Source organism: Balaenoptera acutorostrata, chromosome 13 (assembly GCF_949987535.1).
Source record: "Balaenoptera acutorostrata chromosome 13, mBalAcu1.1, whole genome shotgun sequence".
NCBI lineage: Eukaryota > Metazoa > Chordata > Mammalia > Artiodactyla > Balaenopteridae > Balaenoptera > Balaenoptera acutorostrata.
This window is the reverse complement of record NC_080076.1, coordinates 57,338,202-57,357,279: the sequence shown is the minus strand read 5'-3', so window position 1 is coordinate 57,357,279 and position 19,078 is coordinate 57,338,202. Positions and strand designations below refer to the sequence as shown.

The 19,078-nt window shown below is 35.5% G+C and overlaps 1 protein-coding gene across 2 annotated transcripts in view; it reads right to left on the bottom strand.

The window, feature by feature from the left end:
* The window catches only part of SMCHD1 (structural maintenance of chromosomes flexible hinge domain containing 1), a 133,606-nt gene that overhangs the window by 95,104 nt on the left and 19,424 nt on the right, over positions 1 to 19,078 (bottom strand). For both annotated transcript variants that reach the window (XM_057526926.1, XM_057526927.1), the window contains 3 exons: positions 5,724 to 5,838; positions 5,479 to 5,598; positions 998 to 1,164 (listed from right to left, as the gene is read on the bottom strand). In XM_057526926.1, coding sequence (XP_057382909.1) covers positions 998 to 1,164; positions 5,479 to 5,598; positions 5,724 to 5,838 — 402 coding nt within the window. The remainder of the gene's footprint in view (positions 1 to 997; positions 1,165 to 5,478; positions 5,599 to 5,723; positions 5,839 to 19,078) is intronic.

Below are 19,078 nucleotides of genomic sequence, written 5' to 3'. Positions count from 1 at the left end.
GAATTCCTTCGGTTAAGAAAAATAATAAAATAACTAATAAAAGATGTTCTTAGAGAAGAAACATTCCAAAGTCCTATTTAAAACTCTTGTGTTACAGAGCCAATAAACATCAGTATTCAAGAAAAAAGGCATTCCTAAAATCAAATTTATTTCCCCATAAAAAATTTTAATTGTTAATATATATGTATAAAATAGAGAATCGCAAAGTACAACAGCCCTTTGAATAAATAAGAAAAGATACTTTCTTTAAAAACATGAATTTTGTACAGTATACCCATTTTTGCAAGACTAATTAATTCAGGCTAATACAAATTATGGAAACAATCCAGTCAAAGGTCTACACTGTGTAACTACAGAGGAAAAAACTTAAGAGCCATTAAATATATATACTTCTGATTTGATCTAATGGAATATATGCTCTCTAGAAGTTTTCCTGGAATAGATACACAAAGATTTATTTTCAGTATTACTCATGTCATACAGGCACATACAGATTTTTTTTTTATTTTAATAGACTCAATACATTCATTCAGTAAACTTTTATTGAGCATCTACTATGTAACAGGGAACACTGGGATACAGCAGTGCATAAAAAATGACAGACATTCCAAGATAGAAGGCAGACAAAAAAATAAGTAAACTGTGTGGTATGGAAGATTATAATACATGCTACACAGGAAAGGAAAAAGGGGGGATCTGGGAGTGATGAGCTGAATTGGATGAACTCAAGTTTATTTTAAATGTTATCACAGTTGTCAAAAAGCATGGGCCTCATATTTGTATTTGTAATGACCAATACATTACTGGTGACTGGTGCATTATTTACAGAATACAGAACCATTTTAACGTTAACATCAGAGTAATGGTTCCTGTACTGAAGGGAAGGAAATGGGATAGGAGTAAAGCAGACAGCCAAGAGGCTTCAATATGTCTGTAATATTTTCTATCTTAAGAAAGATAAGAAGAAACATGTCCTGAATCAAATGTAAATACTTACGCTAACTGTCTTGTCCAAAGAAGGAAATAATTTTTCAAGTACTGTATGTGTTCTGGTTGTACCCCTGTGATAACCACAGCAGTAAAGCTATCTTTTTCCTTCTCCTCTGAGATAAGATGTTGTAGAAATCTTTCATCATCATTTGTAATGTGAACAGAATCAGACGGCTACAAGAGTGAACATAAAGTACAACACATTACATGCACCTTAACTGTAATTAATAAATAAAGTTTACATCAACCTTTAATGTGATTCACTTGGATAATTTCAAATACAGGCTTCAAAAATCTTTTGGAGGAAAATGGCCAATTGCAAATCAGCTGAGTGTGTGACAACAATGCTGTGAGGAGAGGGAAACTTTTACATAGATGGCTAAACTGGCACACATCAAGGAGAATGCTACACCATAATGCTACACAAATTGGAGAATCATAAAGAAAAGGGTAAAGAAAAATAAATACTGAGTTTAAAAATGCACCCCAAAATTGAGAACACTTACCCTAAGGTGGAATGAGTCCTTGCTTGGGGTACCTACCACTTAACTTGGTCAGGACCAATGCCCAGCCAGCCCTCCAAGTTCAGGAAAACTAGGATGCAGCCTGAACCCAGCTGGCTTAGCCCAAAGGCACACTGTTTAAAAGGGAGTAAAATCATCCTGGGCCCCAGTCCACTTTCAGAGAATATCTACAGTTTGCAGAGGGAAGTGGGGAGGGGGGAGGGGGGGAGTGTTTGAGGATAAGAATTACAAACTTCTCAGTTTTTACTATGAGTCTGTATGTTAAAAATTGCATGCATATATATACTATACAAGTTGTACACATAAAAACTTATAAGGCTAAAGATACACACTGAACTATTATGTCTAGGAAACTGGTTTTCTTTTTTTAGTAAGTGTGTATTATTACTTTCTTAATAAAAAATAAAAACCAACCCTCCAATACGATTCCAATGCATCCCTACATACTAAATTACTAATATTATAGCTACAATACATAATATATAAGTAACATTTTATACAGTTTGAGAGTTAGTAGATTAGCTTGGGTTTACTGATGATGCAGGTTCATTATCCAAATATTTGGATAGCAGCTTCTAAGCCCTATGACTCAACCTGGGCATAAGGAAAATAGGGTTCAAGATAAAAGAAAGACAGCATCCTTCCTCCCTACAAATTCCATCTAATAGATGAGAAACAAATGATTATAAAACAATGTGCCATTAGAAAGCTATAAGCCAAGAACTACAGAGTTAAAAAAATAAAAATGGGGTGACATTCACCCAGCAGATGACTTAATAAAAACATCCCAGACCAATGAGAACATGAAGGATTTGAGACTGTAAGAGATACAAGGTAGTTTAGAATGTATGTTAAACATATGATGAAGGACGTGGCTGGAAAGGCTGAATCAAGCAGTGGAAATGAGTGGAAGAGAGGATAAATGAAAGGAACTATTTTAAAAGAATTAAATGTGGTGAATGATTAACAACAAGGATTACAATTACTACTATACTGTTAATGGCTGGAGGAAAAGGGGAAGAAAACAAGAAACGCTTATAGATATTTGATTTCAGATGTACCAAAAGGGAGTTATTTACAGAACCCCTGGAGAGGGACATCTAACTGAAACTGGAAGTGCATGTGCTACATAGGATCAATTGGTATTCAGCTGCCATTTGTACCACCTTATGTTGTCCCCTCCCAGGCTGCAGAGGATGGAAAGAAATCCAAAAACGTCTATTCCTCAGACTCTTAAATTTTTGCTTGTGGATGCAAATTAGGTTTCACCAAGTAGATGTACTAGCCAAAGATTTAGAAGGGAAAAATGAGGCAAAGGCCATCTCCTGAGGTTTCTTAAAAGTTCTCTGTTACCATGCAAGGTACTGAAAGACCAGTATCCAGGTTCCAGCTTAAGCATCAGCACTGATACAGCACTAGTAATGGCCAGAAATTCTGTGTCCATTGTTGGAGCAATTGTGGCAGCAAGACTTTTCCAACTCTTGGATCAGAGACAAGGTATTGTGTTTCTGAATTCCAGATCCAGCTGTGGTCCTCCAGCTACATGATTACAGCAGATGTTGCAGCATCCCTAGAAGGTCAGTTTGGAATATCCTGGCATCATTCTACAAGACTCAGCCTAAAGATCATTCCTTCAGCCCTTCCAATAATCATCTAAGCATCTAATTCCCTTTATGAAATCCTTTTCTGTTTAAAATGGCCAGAATGGTTTCTTCCCTTTAAGGAGTCCAGACTGATTCAATGTTTCAATCTTAAGAAGAAAGTCTTGACAAGAAATACATATTTGAGAACTGTTGGTATTAAGTGGTATATATAAGAATGAATAGGGCTTCCCTGGTGGCACAGTGATTGAGAATCTGCCTGCTAATGCAGGGGACACGGGTTCGAGCCCTGGTCTGGGAAGATCCCACATGCCGCGGAGCAGCTGGGCCCGTGAGCCACAACTACTGAGCCTGCGCGTCTGGAGCCTGTGCCCCGCAACGGGAGGGGCCGCGATAGTGAAAGGCCCGCGCACCGCGATGAAGAGCGGTCCCTGCACCGCGATGAAGAGTGGCCCCCACTTGCCGTAACTGGAGAAAGCCCTCGCACGAACCGAAGACCCAACACAGCCAAAAATAAATAAATAAATAAATAAATAAAGTAGCTATAAAATAAAAATGGTTTGAAAGTTAACCTTTAAAAAAAAAAAAAAAAAGAATGAATATATATATATATGGGGGGGGCGCACGCGTGCTAGCCCCCATAGATCAAGAACCATCAACCCCCCACACACAGTAGTAACTGATAACAGCTTAGGAATAGAGGAGGAGCCCCCAAAAAGTAGGCTGGAAAGGACAGGTCAGAAAAAGAAAAGGACTAGGGACCTACTGGTACCCATGAAATGTTTGCTGGGATGAACTAAGCACAAAACACAGGAAAAGCTGGAAGAAATGATGACCCAAGAGACCTCAGTACTATCCAAGCTTTATCATATGTATACAGTTCTGAAAAAAATCACTTAAATTCTCTATTTCTATTTTTCACCAGTTTTAACGTGGCAAATAATATTTCCACCAATATACTTTATAGGGCTTTGTGATTTTAAGATAACATAGAAAAGATAAGACAGAATACTATCATATAAACAATGTTATTAAGGTATGTAAATTGTTAAATAAATGCAATAAATTTAAAGAGGAAAAGGTGGAATGAGCAAAATGAAGAAATTTCTCGGACAGAGGATAATGTTCAGTTATAAAGAAAGTAAAAGTAGCTAATAAACATGAAAAAAATTCAGCCCACTAGTATGAAAGAAAAGGTATTATTTTCACTTATCAAACTACTAACATTCTGCTATCATTCTTCCCTCCCCGCTTTGTTCTTTTGAAAAATAAGGAAATGATCCAACAGGCACTTCCAATATACCTTTGTTGGGAGTGTATATGATTTGGGTTCAACCTTTCAGAAAAGTGACTTTGTAATATACACCATAAATGTTTCTAAGTTCAAATTCCTTATAACGGTTATAAAAATTCTAACAATTTATACGAAGAAAAAACTGCAATTCAGGCAACATGTTATGCAAAGATACTAATGGCAGTGTCTTTATAATTATAATAAAATCCTTCAAGTAAGCTAAATGCTTAACAGAATAGTGAAATTACTGTACATTTAGCCAAAGATACTATGAAGCTATTAAAAGTGTGTTGTGTACCAAAATACTTTCTAAAATGAAGAAATACTCAAAATATTAATAAATGAGAGCTCAAACCATAAGTATATGACAAAGTTAAACTAGAAGAAAATTCAACTAAATATGTCATAAGTACTTTTTTCTAGTATTTGAGACTATTTTTATTTTCTTTATAAAATTTTTTACAATTTGCTTTATAAGCAGAAAAGAATTTTTTCAATCTTACTTTTAAAAAAAGTTTTAAAAAATTTAAAAATTCTAAAATGTTTCAAACAGAGAAAAGTTGAATGAGTAATACAACAAATACCATGTGCTCACCACCAAGATTCAAATTTGTGAACACTCTCCTTATTAAAATGAGCGTTTGAATGCAAATTTATAACAGAAATAAGTTTCTCGTTTACTTATTTCTCTGGAGCTCAGATTTCTTAAAAGTCTATTACCCTATCACTGTTTTCTACTTTGCTTCTATGATTATTATACAACAAATATTCAAAAACTCAAACTCAGTGCAAGGAAAAAGGTTTACAATCTTATGAACAATTTCCAGAAAGCTTACTTGGCTTTATGAGAAAATCTGTTTTCTGAAGACTTCAGCCTGAGAAAGCACATAAATGATCACTTCTGCTATTCACATAATTAAAAGAAAAATAATAAAAATTTAATTTGAAAATTCCATATCTTCAAGTTTTTAAAATGACATTAGTATCTTAGAAAATGAAAAAAATGTTCTTGTCTTATCATCCATCCAAAGTAATGAATCTACAATTACTGAGTTAAAATGTATTGTACCTTTCTGTTTCTAATATATCCGCTATATATTGCCTCTTTATTTTTCTCCTTCTTCTCAAAATCTTCTTTAGAAAGTACAAGTTCATGAACATCCTGGGAATCTGCAGGTTTGCTTATCATCTGTTAAATATTAAAAAGAGTACTTTATAAATTCCCACAACTTAAACTGGATAACTAACACATTTAGAAAGTCAACCTCAAAATATTTTGATCAACTTTCACTTTTAAGAAATATTTTTACTTACTCTGGCTGATTGTCCAACAAAGAAAACAGCCTGCTTGCCCCCAACACCAAAATAGGAAATATCACTATTTAAACTGCGTGGCACTGGTAGTGGTCGAACATATCCTGAATGATCACTAAAATAAAACATTACATTAATGCAATGATGTTAAACAAACTACTCAGGTGCTAAAGGAAATTGTTATAGCAGTTTTATTAAGTGTTAATAAAATGATCCCCGAGCCAGATAACGCCCCTATTCAAATGTAAAAGAATCAGAGCCAAAAGCCAAAACATCATCTAGTCCAATGGCTCTCAAAGTTTATTACCCAGACCAGCTGCATCAGCAACACCGGGAAACGCTAAGAAATGCAAATTCTTGGGCCCACCCTGATAAATCAGAAAATCTCAAATATCTGTATAACTCTACAATCTTCCCTTCAAAATTGTTTACTCCTTCAAAACTCATTAAAATATTGCCTCGGGGCTTCCCTGGTGGCGCAGTGGTTGAGAATCTGCCTGCTAATGCAGGGGACACGGGTTCGAGCCCTGGTCTGGGAAGATCCCACATGCCACGGAGCAGCTGGGCCCGTGAGCCACAATTGCTGAGCCTGCGCGTCTGGAGCCTGTGCCCCGCAACAGGAGGGGCCGCGATAGAGAAAGGCCCGCGCACCGCGATGAAGAGCGGTCCCCGCACCGCGATGAAGAGTGGCCCCCGCTTGCCGCAACTGGAGAAAGCCCTCGCACGAACCGAAGACCCAACACAGCCAAAAATAAAAAAATAAATAAATAAATAAATAAATAAATAAGAAAAAAATATATTGCCTCAATACTAATGGGAATTACAGCAAAGAGATTCTTATTTCCATGTATCATGACAAATGAAGAGCTCTGATTGAACCTCCTACTGCACCATAACAACACTCCGGAGAGTAGGCATCCCTGGTCTCTCAAAATATAGGCAAGATCGCTAGGGACACTATTTCCCAGTATCAGAAATAAACAGAATTGGGGATGAGGCTGGAACCACTATTACACCAAATGGAAAGGTTAGAGAGCAGATGTGGCATAGCTGGAAAGATTTAGAGAACACAAAGATACATTCAAAAACACTTACCCATAAGAAACAAAGAAAAAAAGGAATGAAAAATATCAAAGTGGGACTAAAAACATGAATGACTGAAGGATAATATCTCACACACAAGTTTAAATGTACTTGGAGAAAGAGAGGAGAGAACAGATAAAAGCTGCAAATATTCTCAAACCACTAAAAGGCACAGATCCACAGATTCAGACCAAAAGAGCCCAAACAGGATACATAAAAAGAAATCCACATCACAGTGAACACTAAAAACAAAACAGAAGAACTAATAAACAGACTGAGAGAGAAATGGCTTTGCAGGCTTTGACAGCAACAGTATAAGACAGTGGAATATTATCTCCAAAGGGCCAAGAGAAAAGGTCAATGTAGAACTGCAAACTAGGACTAAATAAAGAATTTACAGACAAAATCCAAGGGAATTTACCATTAAGAGATTTGCTCTAAAGGAATGTTCCTACAAGCACAATCTGACATACAAGGTTATCATAATATGGTAAGTACAAAGGTAATTTTTAAAATATGTGTTAAAAAATTTTTCATGTGTTGTTAGAAAAAATGGTGAATATAATTTGTGGGATTTCCGAAGTCAGACTTGAAATACTAGACAACAAAAGTATAACTTTGGGAAGGAAGTGATCAGAGATAAAGTGTTCCAAATTTTTTAATATGGAAGAAGGGAGGTGTTTTTTTAAATTTTGAAGTATGATGTTAATATGCATTTTTAAATTTCAAAGACAAGCAGGAAAACAAACAGATAAATTCTAAAATATTAAAAGAGAAAAAAAGGTAGAACAACATTTTCAAAAGCAACAACAAAAAGATGCAATGAATTTAAAAACAAAGAAAACACAACAGAGAAATAATGGGATAAATAAAAATATTTTAATTGGTATAAAAAGTTCTCACCCATATATCAATAATCAAAATAAGACAACAATGACCAGGTAAAACACCGTAATACCAGACCTACAAAACAAAGCACACAAAAAATAGCCCCCTGACAACATACAAAGCAACCGCCATACACAAACTCATCTCCACACAACAAAGCCACAAACCTGCCCCCATGCAAAAAAGCATGCGTATACACAAACACCCCACACAATACACAAACCACACAACATGCATGCACACTTACAGTGCTCCCCCAACACAAACACACAATGTATACAACACCAACTATAAAAAGAACATCTTAAAAGAGTCAGAGAAACCATACATTCCGAGAAACAAAGATAAAAATGACAATGGATTTTTCATTGTAAACTGTGCAAGTCAGTAGAAATGGAGTAGCATTTTTAACGTACTAAAATGTTTAACAAAGTCAACCTAAAATTCTATACTCAACAAAAATATGTTTAAAGGGGGAAGGAGGGTAAGAATAGATCCAAACTTTATCAGACATACAAAAGCTGAAAAAATTCACTGAGAGCAAACATGAATTATAAAAACTGTTAAAAGACCTTTAGGAATGAAAATGATACTATGGATTTAAACAAAGGAATGAAGACCACCAGAAATGGTAAATACATGGGTAAACATAAACTGCCTCAGGGACTCAAACTAATACTTGTATATGAATGTTCATAGCAGCATTATTCACAATATACAAAAAAGGTAGAAACAAGACAACTGTCCATTAACCTATGAATAGAAAAATGTAGTATAGCTGCATAATTCAGCCATTAAAAGGGGTGAAGTTCTGATACAATCTACAACATGGATGAACCCTGAAAACATTATGCTAAGTGAAATAAACCAGAAACAAAATGACAAATATTGTATGATTCCTCTTAAATGAAGTACCTAGAATAGGCAAATGCATTGAAACAGAAAGTAGAACTGTGGTTACCAGCAGCTGGAGGTGCGGAGAATACAGAGTTATCTTTTAATGGCTACGAAGTTTGTTTGGGAAAGACAAAAATCTTTGAAAATACATAATGGTAATGGTTGTAAAACACTGTGAATATAATTAATGCTACCAAATTATACACTTTAATTTAATGTTATACTTTTTTTTAACCACATTTTTAAGAAAACAACTGTTAAAAAGAGAAACTCATAGAAACAGACAGTAGAAAAGTGGTTGACAGGGACTGGGGAGTGTGGGAAATAGGTAGAGGTTGGTAAAAGGGTACAAACTTTCATCAATAAGATGAATAAGGTCTGAGGAGCTAATGTATAACATCGTTAAGTACAGTCAATAACACTACTGTGTAACTGAAATCTGCTAAGAGAGTAGAACTGTCATAAATTAAAGATGTATACAATGAACCCTAGTTGCCAGTAAAACAAAAGAACAGAGTAGCATCTAATAAGTCAATGAAGGAAACAGTGGAAGCACACATACACACACACACTCAATTTGAAATAAGGCAGAAAAAAGGGAAATGTGGAGAAAAAGGGAAAAATAAACAAATAAGAAAGATGGTAACCAAGAATACTGATAATCACATTAAATGTAATTGGTCTAAACGTCCCAATTAAAAGGCAGAGATCGTCAATTTTAATACATAACCAAATGCTGCCTAAAAGAAACACTCTTTAAATATAACGAGACAGTAGGTTCAAAGGTTGGAAAACGAGTTACCATTTCAATACTAATGAAAACAGAGCTGGAGGAGATATATTAATATCGGACAAAGTTAATAAAAGAATATTACCTGGGAATAAAGAACAATGAAACAAATATGCACATAAATAAAATAGACTACCTTTCTCTGCTTGAGTTTTTAAAATTACATTAGACTGTTGAAATAAAAATAACACGGTCTGATATGGTTCTCAATATATGTAGAGGTAACACTTAAAACTAAATTATAAATGGGAGAGAGTTAAAATACCTAAATAATTTGGTGAGATTTCTGTAATTCACTTTAATTGGCAAAATGTCCATACTAAGAGACTGTAATACAGTATTCCCTGGAGCAGCCATTAAAAAATAAATAAATAAATAAAAGATATACTTGAAAACCACTATAAAGAAAACAGTGTAGTAAAATATGTTCAAGTAAACCACAAAAAGGCCAGAAAAGACAAATGCAAAACAAAGGGAACAAATAGAAAAGTTAAAACAGGACATATTTGAGTCCTAATGTATCAATAATTAAAAATAAGTAAATGTAATAGTACAAATACACTAAATAAAACTGACAGAGTGAATTAAAAACTGACCCAACCAGGGACTTCACTGGTGGTCCAGTGTTTAAGAATCCACCTTCCAATGCAGGGGATGGGGGCTTGATCCCTGGTCAGGGAACTAGGATCCCATGCGCTGCAGGGCAACTAAGCCTGTAAGCCGCAACTACTGAGCCCACGAGCTCTGGAGCCTGCATGCCACAACTAGAGAGAAATCCGTGCACCGCAACTACTGAGCCTGCATGCCACAACGAAGATCCCGCGTGCCACAACTAAGACCTGACACAGCCAAAAAAAATAAGTAAATATTCTAAAAAGACTATAGGCAAAAAAATTTTTTTAATAAATTAAAAAATTTAAAAAAATAAAAAATGACCCAACCATATGCTGTCTACAAGAAACTCGTTTTAAATATAATGATATAGGTATTTTAAAAGAAAATGGATAAGAAAAGATATACCATACAAACATAAACAAAAAGAAAGCTGGAGTGGCTACACTATCAAATAAAATACATTTCAGAGCAAGAAATTATCAGGGACAGAAGCATTATGGGAACTTCCCTGGTGGCGCAGTGGTTAAGAATCCGCCTGCCAATACAGGGGACACAGGTTTGAGCCCTGGTCTGGGAAGATCCCACATGCTGCGGAGCAACTAAGCCTGTGAGCCACACTACTGAGCCTGTGTGCTGCAACTACTGAAGCCCATGCGCCTAGAGCCTGTGTTCCGCAACAAGAGAAGCCACCGCAATGAGAACCCCACGCACCGCAATGAAGGGTAGCCCTCGCTCGCCGCAACTAGAGAAAGCCCATGTGCAGCAACAAAGACCCAATGCAGACAAAAAATAAATTAAATTTTTTTTAAAAAGGCATTATGAAAGGGTCAGTTCACTGAAAAGTCCTAACAATCTCAATTATGCATACAAAAAATAACACAAGTTAAAAATACACAGAGCAAAAATTCAGAGAACTGGAGCTCTTCAATACTCCTCTCTTAGTTACTGCTACACAGAAAATCAGCAAGGATAAGAAAGAACTGAAAAATATTATCAACAGATGGAATCTAATTGAGATTTACAGAACACTCCTCCCAGCAACAGCAAAATACACATTCTTTTCAAGGACACAGAAAATTCACCAAAATATAGATCATATCCTAGGTCATAAAACAAATTTCAACAAATTTAGAAGAACTGAAACCATATAGAGTATGTTCTCTGAATATAATAAAGTCAAACTAGAAATCAACATAAAGACAAGAAAATCTATTGGGAGCATTTGGAAACTGAACACATTCCAAAAAAGATCCATGGATCAAAAAGCAAGTTGCAAGGGAAATAAAAGTTACACTGAACTGAATGAAAGTGAAATTACAGCATATTAAAACTTGTGGGATACAGCAAAAGTTGTCCTGAGAAGAAAATTTATAACACAAAATATTCATGTTAGAAAAGAAGTAAAAAAAAACCTGTAAGATTCCACATCCAGATACTACAAAAAGAGCATATAAACCCAAAGAAAGAAGGGCATAAATAATAAAGAGCAGAAATCAAAGAATTTGAAAACAGGAAAACAGAAAATTTATCAAAGCAAGCACTAGTTCTTTACAAACATTACCAACAACTATATGCCAATAAAATTGAAAATTTAACAAAATGGACTAATTCCTAGTAAAATATAACTTACCAAAGCTAAATCAGTAAGAAATAGAAAGCCAAAATATTCTTATAACTCTATAAAGAAATCAAAGCAATAGTTAAAAATTCCTCCTGCAAAAAACATACCACATCCAAATGGTTTCCCAAGTGAGTTTTATCAAACTTTCGTAAGTGGTTAAAGTATAAATTAATACGATCACTTTGGAAAATAATTCGCCATTACCCTGTAAGTTGGAACATTCATTTTTATATCCTACAAATTCCCTCCTAGGCATATACCTAAAACTTACGTAGATTTGGACCAGGAAATATATATAACAGAATACTACACACACACCCCATATATAAGATAGTACTGCTAACAATTGCTAAAACTTGGGGGAGAAAGCCAAATGCCCACTGACTGGAGACTGGATAAATACAGTGGGATTCCTTTTTGGTATATACTTAAGATTACACGGTTATGAAAATGAATGTACTACAGACCCACACAAATATGCAATCTTAGTAACCTAATATTAAATGAAAATGCAAGTCCCTTATAGATCAACATATAGTATGATTACACTTTTTCATATTATCAAAAACAAGCAAAATTAGATATATACATTTAACAAAAGGAAATAGCTAACACATATATATGGAATCTAAAAAAAAAAATGGTTCTGAAGAACCTAGGGGCAGGACAGGAATAAAGATGCAGACGTAGAGAATGGACTTGAGGACACAGGGAGGGGGAAGGGTAAGCTGGGTCAAAGTAAGAGAATGGCATTGAGATATATACACTACCAAACATAAAATAGCTAGCTAGTGGGAAGCAGCCACATAGCACAGGGATATCAGCTTGGTGCTTTGTGACCACTTAGAGGGGTGGTATAGGGAGGGTGGAAGGGAGACGCAAGAGGGAGGGTATATGGGGATATATGTATACGTACAGCTGATTCACTTTGTTATACAGCAGAAACTAACACACAATGTAAAGCAATTATACTCTAATAAAAATGTTTAAAAGAAAAAAGTAAACAGAAAAACAATTCAAGATACTTGTTAACTTTGGTGGCAGGGATGAGGAGGACACAGATATAAGTTACAGTATATTCTACTTACTGGATTGGGTGGCAAATTCTGGTTATTCAGCTTATTAAATTTTTCAATAAATAAACTTTAAAAGGGCATGTCCTACACCACTGTAAAGCAATTATACTCCAATAAAGATGTTAAAAAAAAAAAGGGCATATCCTGCATTGATACATTGTAATAAACCAAGAATTAATTAAATTCTATGAACAAAATATTAAGAAAAATAAAGAGTAAATAGGTTCTAAGACTTTAATTACTATGACAATACTTCTAGGAAATATGCTGAAAATACCCTCCCCTAAATATTCTCCTTAAAACACATATGAGGAAGTATATTAAAAGTTTGGGAGGGCAGAACTCAGAGATAAAACAATATATACATACTTAATCTGATTCAAAACTAAGGAATTCTGTTCACTGATTAGGAATGGACACACTTAATGACCAGGCAGTAAGTTTCCTTTTTCAACCTTTTTCCTAAGCTTCTTTTCCCATTCATGAAAGCCTAACCTAAGCAAAAACCCTATTACAGCAAATAAGGCTGAAAATACTAATTTCCAGTAGGTTTTAGACTTGTGTAAATGAGTTCAGAAAATTCCTATATCCACACTCACGGGCTATATAGATCTCCCTTCATGAAGATAAATATAATCTAAGATCTTAAGAAACAATTTTGCATCACAGAAGGAGTCCTCTGGAGAATTTAGAAAGTCGCCTCCCTCAAAATAAATTTTTATCACAGTCTAAAAAAGTTTCAGAAACTATCTCATTCTTATTCTTCATACAATATAAGAGGGCACTATATCTTTGTGAAACAATAGTATTTATTAGAAAAGAGAAGCAAAATCTGCATGAAAATGTATGATAAAAGGTGTAGAAGGTAAGAAAAAGGAATAGGAGAGACGATCAAATTAGTAAAAAGAAGCATGTAAGTGATTCAGGAAATATGGTAGAGAGACTATGTATATATATTTAGATCTCACTATCTCCGATCTACCACAGGGAAAAAAAATCAGCCACAATGAAGAAAGTGACAAATGGCCATAGGTAACTAACCGAGCTTCTGGAATACACATGTCTCATCTCGATACAGATGTGTCTCATCTGTGAGACACAATGGAAATAACCAAATTAAAGTAGGATGCCTAAATGTTACATTCTCTAAATTCAAGTAAGTACAAATATCTACTTGAAAGTTCATCTTAATTACAGAAAAATACTAAAGACAATTGAGCTTTTTCTTTAGGAAAATTAGGGAAAATCCTTTTGGGAGTCCATTTCTACAACCTAAAAGTGGCATGGGAAACAGGCCATGTGGCATGCTATTTTTATTTTCCAAAAAACGGCTGACTGAGTTGAGAGCTTTTTAATTGCTGAGCAAGTTTAAAGTGCAGAAAGTAGCACTGATCCAACACACATCTGAATTATGGCCACCCAGCTGGTCTAACTGATGTCACCCTTCTTTCTTCCACAAAATAATTAAATGAACACATAGTATTACAACAAGGTTCTAGGTATCTAATTTAACTTACGATTGTAACAGTGCCTCAGTCATGAGCAAATTTCCTAGGTCCAGGTAATGTTCTTTATCTTAGGGGTTTGGATTAGACCAGTGTATGCACTTGTCAAAAATCAGTTAACTGAGTGATCACTTCCAGAATGGCAAAGTAAGAACATATGAAAATCCACTCGTTGATAAACACAAAAACAACACCTGAAAAAATTGTCAAAATCAACTTTTTCAGAACTGCAAAAATTAACTTAAGTCTTGCAACAATCCAAGCAGTGTTTATTTAAGACACATTGATGAGTTTTGGTAAAAACTGCAAGCTCTGTTACGTTTTAACATACCCTCTCCCATTCCCCTCTCACCAGCTCCACAGAAGCCTTGAAAACAAACAGCCCTGCAATCATGTTGCAAACGAACAGCTTAGGAGTCACTGGAATGTGTTTGGAGTTCCCCAAAAGCTCCTTCCGCATAGATTTGCCATTATTGGATCTGACAGTTCCACAGAAACTTCCACTTGCAGGGTTTGTCTTTATTTGACCTAACTCAGAACTTGCTCTCTGTGAAAAGCATTTTCTTTGGGTCATTTGTCAAAAACAATCAGTGGCAGATGTTTACCATCAAAGCTGACTAAGGCAATGAAAACAGTTGGGAGAAAACAAGAATCTGGGCAAATACTCAGAAGAAAAAGCTGGGGAATGAGAGGTCCATAGTGGTTTTTAAAAGCTCCAACATAGTCATGAGAATCAAGGTCACACTCATGTGCAGGATTGTATACATACTCAAGAAAGAACTGAGAAGGCTCTAATCTCTTATTTCTGGTTGACTTTGAGGTTTGGTGCAACCAAGAGTTAAAGGCTAAGGCAGAGCTGTAAACTTCCTGCTGGAACAATAAAAACAGCCCAGTATGCACACAGAACCCCTTGGCAAAAGCTGTAAGACTTAGTGGTTCCAGACATTCAAGGAAATGTCTCATCATTAGTTGACCACCAAATTAACTGAGCAGAGACTTAAGGGGCAACACAAGATAAAGAAAACAGGTTTTACAGAATTAGTTTAGGGAAGTCACTACACAAACAACAAAAAGACAAAAGCAACAGTAAGCCCTGGGGAGAAAGATAAATCTGATTTCCAGATTTGCCACACTATATAATTTAAAATGTCCTATTCTAGGGACTTCCCTGGTGGTCCAGTGGTTAAGACTCCACGCTTCCAATGCAAGGGGCATGGGTTTGATCCCTGGTAGAGGAACTAAGATCCTGTCCATGCCAGGCGTGGATAAAAAATAAATAAATAAAATAAAATGTCCTATTCTAAACAAAAAAACTATGTGCCACACCAAGAAATATTAAAGTCTGGCCTACACACAGGGAAAATAGCACTCAGTAAAAACTGTCCCAGAGAAAGCCCAGGGATTAATTAGACTTAGCAGACAAAGATTTAAGTCAGCTTTTTTACAACAAATGCTGGAGAGGGTGTGGAGGAAAGGGAACCCTCCTATACTGTTGGTGGGAACATAAGTTGGTGCAGCCACTATGGAAAACAGTATGGAGGTTCCTCAAAAAACTAAAACTAGAGTTGCCATATGATCCAGCCATCCCACTCCTGGGCATATATCTGATTAAAAATATAATTCAAAAAGATACATGCACCCCTATGTTCACAGCAGCGCTTACTCACAATAGCCAAGATGTGGAAACAACCTAAATGTCCATCAACAGATGAACAGATGATGAAGATGTATACACACACACACACACACGCGCGCACGCGCGCAGTGGAATACTACTCAGCCATAAAAAGGAATGAAATAATGCCATTTGCAGTAACATGGGTGGAACTAGAGATTATCATACTAATTGAAGTCAGAAAGAGACAATTACCATACGATATCACTTATACGTGGAATCTAAAATATGACACAAATGAACTCATCAACAAAACAGAAACAGACTCACAGACATATAAAACAGACTTGTGATTGCCAAGGGTGGGGGTGGGAGAGGGATGGAGTGAGAGTTTGGGGTTAGCAGGTGCAAACTAGTATATATAGGACAGATAAACAACAAGGTCCTACAGTATAGCACAGGGAGCTATATTCAATATTCTGTGATAAACCATAATGGAAAAGAATTTTTTAAAAAAGGAATGCTATATATATGTATAACTGAATCACTTTGCTATGCAGCAGAAATTAACACATTATAAATCAATTATATTTCAATTTAAAAAAATTTTTTAAATAAATCAGCTATTTTAAATACATTCAGTGAACTAATAGAAATTATGTCCAATGAAGTAAAGGAAAGTATGAGAACAGTATTTTACCAAACAGAGAATATCAGTAGAAACAGAAACTACTAACAAAGAACCAAACAAATTCTGGAATTGAAAAAAAAGAAAACAACTGAAATGAAAAATTCAGTTAGGTGGCTCATGAGCAGATATGAATTGGCAGAAGAAATAATCAGTGAACTTTAAGGCAGGTTGATTGAGATTATTCAGTCTGAGAAACAAACTGAAGAAAAAAACCCCATCAATGGAGGGGATAAGATGAGCCACAGAAGGACAGGAGAGGAAGAATATTTGAATAATGGCCAAAAACTTCCCAAATTTGATGAAAACATTAACCTAGACATCCAAGAAGCACAACAAACACCAAACAGTATGAACTCAAAAACTAGACATGCCACAAACCATTAAAAGCCAGAGAATCTTGAAAGCAGAAAGAGAGAAGTGACTAGTCACATACAAGGGATACTCAAGATTAACAGCTGATTCCTCATCAGAAACTATGGAGTCAGAAGACAGTAGACTAATGTATTCAAAGTGCTGACAGAAAAAGACAGTCAACCAAGAATTCTTCATTCAGCACAAGTAGCTTTCAAAAGTAAAGGAAAGAGGGCTTCCCTGGTGGCGCAGTGGTTGAGCGTCAGCTTGCCAATGCAGAGGACGCGGGTTCGAGCCCTGCTTTGGGAAGATCCCACATGCCGCGGAGCAACTAGATCCGTGAGCCACAACTACTGAGCTCTGTGCGTCTGGAGCCTGTGCTCCACAACAACAGAGGCCACGATAGAAAGAGGCCTGCGCACCGCGATGAAGAGCGGCCCCCGCTTGCCGCAACTGGAGAAAGCCCTTGCACAGAAACGAAGACCCAACACACCTAAAAATAAATAAATAATAAAAATAAAGGAATTCCTTAAAAAAAAAAAAAGTAAAGGAAAGAGATTAAGACATTCACAGATAAACAAAACCTGAGGGAATCTGTCATCAGCACATCTGACACAAAGTAGCTACTGAAGAAGAGTCCCTTGGACTAAATTGAAGAGACACTAGAAAGTAACTTGAATACAAGAAAAAACAAAGAGTAAAGCAGAGGTAACTACATAAATAGAAAAAGACAGTATAAGTGTATTTTTTACAACTCTCCTCCTGATTTAAAAGACAGGTGTATAAAGCACTAACTATAAAACTGTGTTGACAGGGTTATAATGTATAATCATGTCCTTTATATGAAAATAATAATACAAAGAAGTGGGAGGGGAATGGAGCTATATAGAAGCAAAGTTTGTATGTATTATTGACATTAAATTGGTGTTAATCCAAAGTGGACTGTTATAAATTAAAATGTTAATTGTAATCCCTAAAAAAACAACTGAAGAAGTAGATTAACAACTATTCAAAGTATATCAGTGATTGCAACGAGAGACAAGATTGACTACAAGTGGTTACAGGGTTTCTTCTGGAGTGATGAAAATGTTCTGGAATTATTGGTGATGGCTGCACAACTTTGTGACTATATGAATTATATTACCATAAAAAAATTTAATGAAGATACACTTCAGACAGATGTAAGCATTTCAATGTAAATTTTACCTCAAAAAAACTCCCTGAATTCTACATAATGATACCAATACTTAAAGCAGCAGGAGAAAGTTTACTGATATCTGTAATTTATTTTGAACTGAATCAAAAAATGAGATGACCTGAAGGTTAGTCGGATAAAAAGATACGTGGTAACGCAACTGTCAGTGGTAGAAACTTAGTATGAGTATCTTGGGTACTGACTGTAGAATTTCAACTTTTCTGTATAATTGAAAATATTCATAAAATTTTGAGGAAAAGAATAGTGTTCAGTAAACATTCAGATCCAGCTTGTGGACTGTTCTACAACTAGCCTGAACTCTACCAAAAAAAATGACAATTTCATGAAAGACACAAACGTGGGGAATTATAGAATAAAGGAGAAAAGAAAGACATGACAAAGGGGAAAAATCTGAATATGGACATTAGATATTTTGAATCACTGAGAAATGTCTTGGGTATAAAGGTATTATGGCTATTTATGAGAACATCGCTGTGAAGGAAATAGATGCTACAGTATTAAGCAGTGAAATATCATAAAGTTTGCAACTTACCTTCAAATGATTTAGGGAGAGAATGTGTGTGTGCTGTGTGTGCACGCATGTGCACACCCACACATACATAAACATAGACAGAAGATAACAAATGTGGCAAAATGTTAACATAAATCTAGGTGAAGGATATATGAGTGCTAATACTGCTCTTTCAACTTATTTGCTGGCTTTTTATTTGAAGTTTTTTCAACTTATTTGTTGGTTTATTTGAAATTTTCAAAATAAAAAAGTGGAGGGAAAGGTAGTACCAAGGTGGGTGAGAGTTATAAAGAATATTGCCAAATCAGAACTCTCACCTCATCTCCCTCTACCCTCCCCTTCATATGCACTTAACCACACTGGTCTCCTTTCCGTCTCTCAAACGAAACAAGCTGATCACAGTTTCAGGGTCTTTGTATTTGCTGATGTTCCTTCTACTTGGAATACTCTTCACCCAGATTTTCGCTTGGGTGTTTTTTTCTAATCATTGAAGCCT